Source organism: Mus pahari, chromosome 8 (assembly GCF_900095145.1).
Source record: "Mus pahari chromosome 8, PAHARI_EIJ_v1.1, whole genome shotgun sequence".
NCBI classification, from domain to species: domain Eukaryota; kingdom Metazoa; phylum Chordata; class Mammalia; order Rodentia; family Muridae; genus Mus; species Mus pahari.
The window spans coordinates 56,360,933-56,366,547 of record NC_034597.1 but is presented as its reverse complement, the minus strand read 5'-3'; the positions used below and the strand labels follow the sequence as shown (position 1 = coordinate 56,366,547).

The window sequence follows — 5,615 nt, the reverse complement described above, 5'->3', positions numbered from 1 at the left end:
TCTCTCTCTCTCTCTCTCTCTCTCTCTCTCTCTCTCTCTCTCTCTCTGTCTCCTCCACATGCATGGTGCTGAGTTCCAGAGTGGGATGCTTGTTAATGAGCCTGGCACAGCCAGAGGAGACCTTGTGCTTCTCTGCATACACACAACCCAACCTGCCATGTGCGTGATAGAACTCCTCCCCTGCCAGCCAGCTCCCATTGCCAAAGTTGTTCTTGGCATCGAAGATGCTTTTGCCAATCACTGCTCAGAAGATTGGAATGGGGGAGGGGCCTCCCAACACTGGAGTGGAATGGAGAACCTATTCCAAGTGTAACTATGGCCTAGGAGATGGGCCGCAGTAGTGCAGACTGCTCTGGACAGGTCTTGGGGACAGCCTCTCCTCTGACCTGTACTTCCAATAGTCTTCTTCTGCATCTGGCCTTAACCTTCCAGACATCAGCATCACACTCACGATCCCACAGTCACGACATCTAACTTAGATAAGCCACATAAGAGAACCGTAAGGGCCCTGTTTAACATAGACGCTGTGCCAAGAACCAGGGGAGAGATGACTGTTACTGTTAAAAGGCATGTAGCTGTGCCTTTTACGTCACAGTCCATCACCCTCCCTTCTATCCAATGCATCACCCCTGTCAGTAGTAGGCAAAAGCAGTAGGTAGGTGGAGGGCATCAAGTAGGGACCCCTTCTGGTCACTTGGGAAGATGCTGCAAGTCCCGTGGGCAAACAGGGTGGAACAGCTCAGAAGACCTATCGAGTTTGACATTTTAATCCTTTCTGTCTCCCCAGGCATCCAGGTGATCCCCCGTACAGCATGTGTCCACTCCAAGACCTGCAGGCTGGGAGTCAGGATTCCTCCCTCCCCGAGGCACTGAGCACCCACAGCACCTCCCTGCCCAGTTGTTGTTGCCCCTCCCCCATGGCATGTCTCACCACGATCCTGTTGCTACATCAGAGTGTATTTTTGTAATTCCTCCAGCTAACATTTTAATGGCCCCATCTTCTCTCTCATCTTCTGCCCTCTCATAGGGCCAGGCGAGAGGAACATGAAATCAGACCCGGGGTTTTGCCTCTTCACTGCCATAACTTGTTTGTAAAAGAGCTGTTCTTTTTGACCGATCGTTTAAAACAACTTTCTCCATTAAACTTCTACTGAGCAAATGGTTAATAAACTTGCTGCCTTTTTTTTTTTTTTTTTAATTTAACGTATGTGAATGCACTGTCTTCAAACACACATTGGATCCCATTACAGATGGTTGTGAACCACTATGTGGTTGCTGGGAATTGAACTCAGGACCTTTGGAAGAACAGTCAAGTGTTCTTAACCGCTGGGCCATCTTTCCAGTTGCCTGATTTTTTTTTTTAAGCGATGCCATAAAGAGGCATGCATGGACTCTGTGAGCACACACTTTGAGAAGCCACCTCTCCCAGAGCTGGAAACTCCTAGGTTGCTATGCGTAACTATAAAGTTGGCAAAGGAGATGCTGGGACATGAACATACCGAAGACAATAGGCACGGTGAAGCCAGATGTAAATGGCAGTGTGCACGTATGAGCAAGGGCTGGAGAGGAGACCAAGTCTCAGCCTTTGAGTACATTCACTGCTGTTAGGACCCACTCGAAGCTCCAGACCCAGCAGAATCTTTCCTATTTTAGCAGCTTCCAGGTGACGGGGCTGGCAGGTTGGTACAGAGGAAGAATGGGAAGCCTCCCCACCTACTTTTCTCTCCATGTAACACTAAACTCAGTTAGCTAGAGTAGCTGGCCAGTTCAGTATCAACTGCTCTCACGGTTCTTTTTTTTTTTTTTTTTTTGCTGCTGAGACAGCAGGGCTACAACTGTTTTTCTACATCCTACAGGAGATGGTTCCAGAATCCCTGTGGGCAGCAAAATCATCCACTGCTCAAAAAAACCACACTTATATATAACCTACATAGGAGCTTCTATGTGATGTGATTACTTCTATCTATACCACCTAATACCACATAAACACCATGGACACAGTTGCTTTATTGTGCTGCTTAGGGAATAATGAGAAAGGTCTGTATTTTCCTGGGACGGACACGACTCGTTTTTTTTTTAAGAGTCTCAGTCTGCAGTTGGTTGCATCTGCTGATGTGGAACAATTGTACTGTACATTGGGTAAAGTCAGAACAAATTTGGTTGATTTATTCTGCTTACATTTCCTAAGGTCAAAAAGGGCCAGGGCAAGGAGCCTTAGCTGTCTAGCAGTGCTGGGGAGCCTTAGAGTCCAGCCCCAGAGATGGCTATCACCCAAAGCAGCTCCCCAGACATCCTGGTTCTTTCTCTTCCAGCAGCCACTCACTCCAGCTCCTGCCTTTCCTGAACAGGAGGCCCGCTTAATGCAAAAGGGATCCCAGGTCTCCTTCAGGCACTTCATCCACCCCTTTAAAGTCTTCTAAGGGCCAAACAGGGTGGTGCACACCTGTAACCTCAGCACTCAAGAGGCAGGAGGAAGCCATCCTGCACCGTGTGAGAGAAAACCTGGGCAAGAGGGGTGCGGAAATTCTTACAAGCAACACAACCCCTTCATACGTTGAACATTTAGACATTTCTCCCAACTTCCTTCAGCCTGGTTTGACAAGCTTTCCTTGGGATGATTCAAGTTGCATGAGCCAGACCCTGCCCTCAGAGGCCAGCTCAGCCAACGTCTGTCCACAACCTGTGACATCAATGCCCTTAGGGGCAAACTATACTCAGAACCCATCCTGGAGACACCAAACTATGGTTTGGAGATGTTTGGGGATGTCCCCAACCTTCATGTACTGGAGGCATGATGGGCACAGGGTGACAGTGGAGGTGGTGCCCGGGGAAGGGACCTCGGGACCCTAGCCTCTCTGGCTTTCTCTTGTCACTATGATCTCTCTCTTGGTATTAGATCCTAGCATTGCCACCAGCGGGGAGGTGATGTGTTCAGGAAGTCCCTTGCAAGAGCCTGCACTACGTAGTTTGGTCTTTCAGCCTTGAAACCCTTCTTTTAAAGTTAGCCTGCCTTGGGTATTGTATTATAGCTATGAAAACCTGTTGAGTATTTAGAACATGATTTATTTTCTAAGTTCTCAATTCCCCACCAGGCACAGAAACTTGCTCAAAATATGCCTTCCTTTGAAAACTAATGTAAACCATAGAAAATAGCTACTTCCCAGATTACAATGCCATCACCCCAGCCCCAGCCCCAGTCCAGGATGTTCCCTTGGCATGATACTCCACCTGTGACTCTCCAAAGTAACTTCCCTAGCCAGGCAGTGGCGGTGCACACCTCTGATCCTAACACGGGGTAGGCAGGTGGATCTCTGTGAGTTCAAAGCCACCCTGGTCCTCAGAGCAAGTTTCAGGACAGTCAGAACTACACAGAGAAACCCTGTCCTAACTTCCTTCCAGCTATAAACACTCCACCTACTTACCTGGTTAAGTGTATCTACCTACTTGAATTTGTTTTAGGACACTGAACCTAGAGCTGGACATGTGCTCCTTCACTGAGCCACATTGCCTACAGTGAGTTCCCTTGCCTACAGTGCCACATGCTGTCAACTGCTACTTAACGGCAGAAACAGGACAGAAACCAGTAGAGGTACACGCTAAGTCAGACAATGTACCATTTTATTCCTTATAAAATATATTTCATATCATTGCTGTAAAAACATTACATTTCATTTCACATTAAAAAAAAATCTTAACAGTAAAAATAATACTTGGAAGACAGCGGGGATGGGGGCGGGAAGGGGGGCGGGGGAGAAGCGCCGATAAGACAAATTCACAGATGGGATTCTCCCTTTTTGTTTTTTTTTTCCCCCCAGGTAAAGTCAGAACCTGGGGCGACCAGAAAGTAACAGGTTTTTTCCCCCACCAAATCAGTCTCCATATCCAATTTCATAGGGTCCTCTAAGGTGTCCAGCTACACACTCACTCCGACAAGGCAGTCATTGCTGGAAGTACTGTCTTAAGCAGCAACATTGCTTTCAGGGAGGGCCAGATTAAAAGCCTTATGGATCCAACCCTGGGTTCCCGGAGAGTCCTTTGGCTCTGTACCTGAGACTTCAGTGGCCACAGACAGTATCCCTGGACTCGAAGCACGGAGTGAGTGTAGTGCAGACCCACCGAGGTGGCCCCCAACACGGCACCACGCCCGGAGGTAACTCTAAGAGCTCTGAGTAACGGAAACGTGGCTGGACAGTTTCCCAAGATAACTGTTTGCAGGCGAGGCCTTGTTGGTTTCAGAAGCTCGCCAGTGGTGCCTTCACCGGGTCAGATTCCAAACACTCGGGGCCGGGAGCAGGAAGATAGAGATGACGACGAAGCGGGCCTGACGGCTGGGGGGCGGGTGTCACAGCCACCCTTGCCCTTCAAACCCAAAGCCAGACCATGTGTCAGGAACCAACATGAAAGCATCGGGATGGGGGAGGAGCAAAAGGGGGGGACACATGACAGCAGGCAGGAGGCCAACACCTCAAGGGAGGAGGGAACGAATGTAGGCTCGGGAGGCTGCACAGAGATGGAATAAAGAACTAAACAAACCCAGAACTCCTTCAGCTTTCAAACCATCTCATCAGTTCCTGTCTTTTCTCTCTCCCTTTTCTGTCTGGTGCGCCAATGGCATGGGAACCATGCTGCAAATGGAGGAAATTATATTCAGTTACGTCCGCAAGCTCCAAACCAAAGCTGGGATTAAAACACCTTTGCTGAAGTGGACACTCAGTCTACACTGGGATTAAAATGGGGAGAGGAGAGCCTCTTGGTGGGGTCCCTATATGTTCAAAAACTCTGTTATAAAAATACACCCCTACCAAAGATCCTGGTGTTTCCCCTCCATCAGCAGCCCAGGCCGCCAATACACCCTTCACCTCACGCACAGTCTCCTAGGTTTCCAGGTTTTCTACCAGAACTTAGTGTGCCTTAGACTGAGAAGAAGATGTTTCCCATGTGACACCACCAGCGGAGCCTCCGTGGTCAGGAGGGTGCTCTCCATGACAATTAATGAGCCAGTGCTGCTCAGTCCCTGGAGAGGTGACCTGGTGCCACTCCCTGAGCCCGTGACACTTGGGATGTCAGTCCAGAACAGTTGAATCCTAGAAGTCATGTTGAGCAGGCTCACAGGCAAAGACTGCTAGGATCTTCCAGAGACCCCCAAGGGAAAGAAGGCTTCCTCATCAAGGACATCTACATCAGACAAGACCACCTAGTGTCTCTGGGACACTCTGAAGGGAAGGGGGACTTTTTACTCAGTGGGAGCAGGGTTTTATGGAGATTCTCCACACTTCCTCTCGGAGCTGACGGATGCTCAGGACCTGTTTCAAGGCCACATTCGCAGGCTGAATTCATACTAGCATTTTGCCTCAGCTTTTTTGAAGACAGGCTTTGAGAAGAAGCCACATGTTTATTGGCGTGCAACCCAACATCTGGGGGGACCCAGATCCAAAAGTTGCCACCATCAAAGGTGTCTTCATATCTCAACAAGCACAGCTGCCTGCTCTTCTTAGGGTCCTGCCACGTTCCTTGGGTGGCCATCTACCTGTCAGAAAGTTCTTTTTTTTAGGAAGGGGGGAGGAAGAGAGAGAGAGAGAGAGAGAGAGAGAGAGAGAGAGAGAGAGAGAGAGAGA

At 49.1% G+C, this 5,615-nt stretch overlaps 1 protein-coding gene across 4 annotated transcripts in view; it reads left to right on the top strand.

Moving 5' to 3' along the window:
• Pnoc (prepronociceptin) overlaps window positions 1-1,568 on the top strand; it is a 27,381-nt gene extending 25,813 nt beyond the window's left edge. For 2 of the 4 annotated variants that reach the window (XM_021203766.1, XM_021203764.2), the window contains exon 4: window positions 788-1,568. Coding sequence is in view for 3 of the 4 variants with exons in the window: in XM_021203764.2 (XP_021059423.1) it covers window positions 788-873 (86 nt within the window). In the remaining variant the exon portion in view is untranslated. The remainder of the gene's footprint in view (window positions 1-787) is intronic. The other 2 variants (XM_029541746.1, XM_029541747.1) reach the window with 1 other exon arrangement.
• The last annotated feature ends 4,047 nt before the right edge of the window (window positions 1,569-5,615 follow it).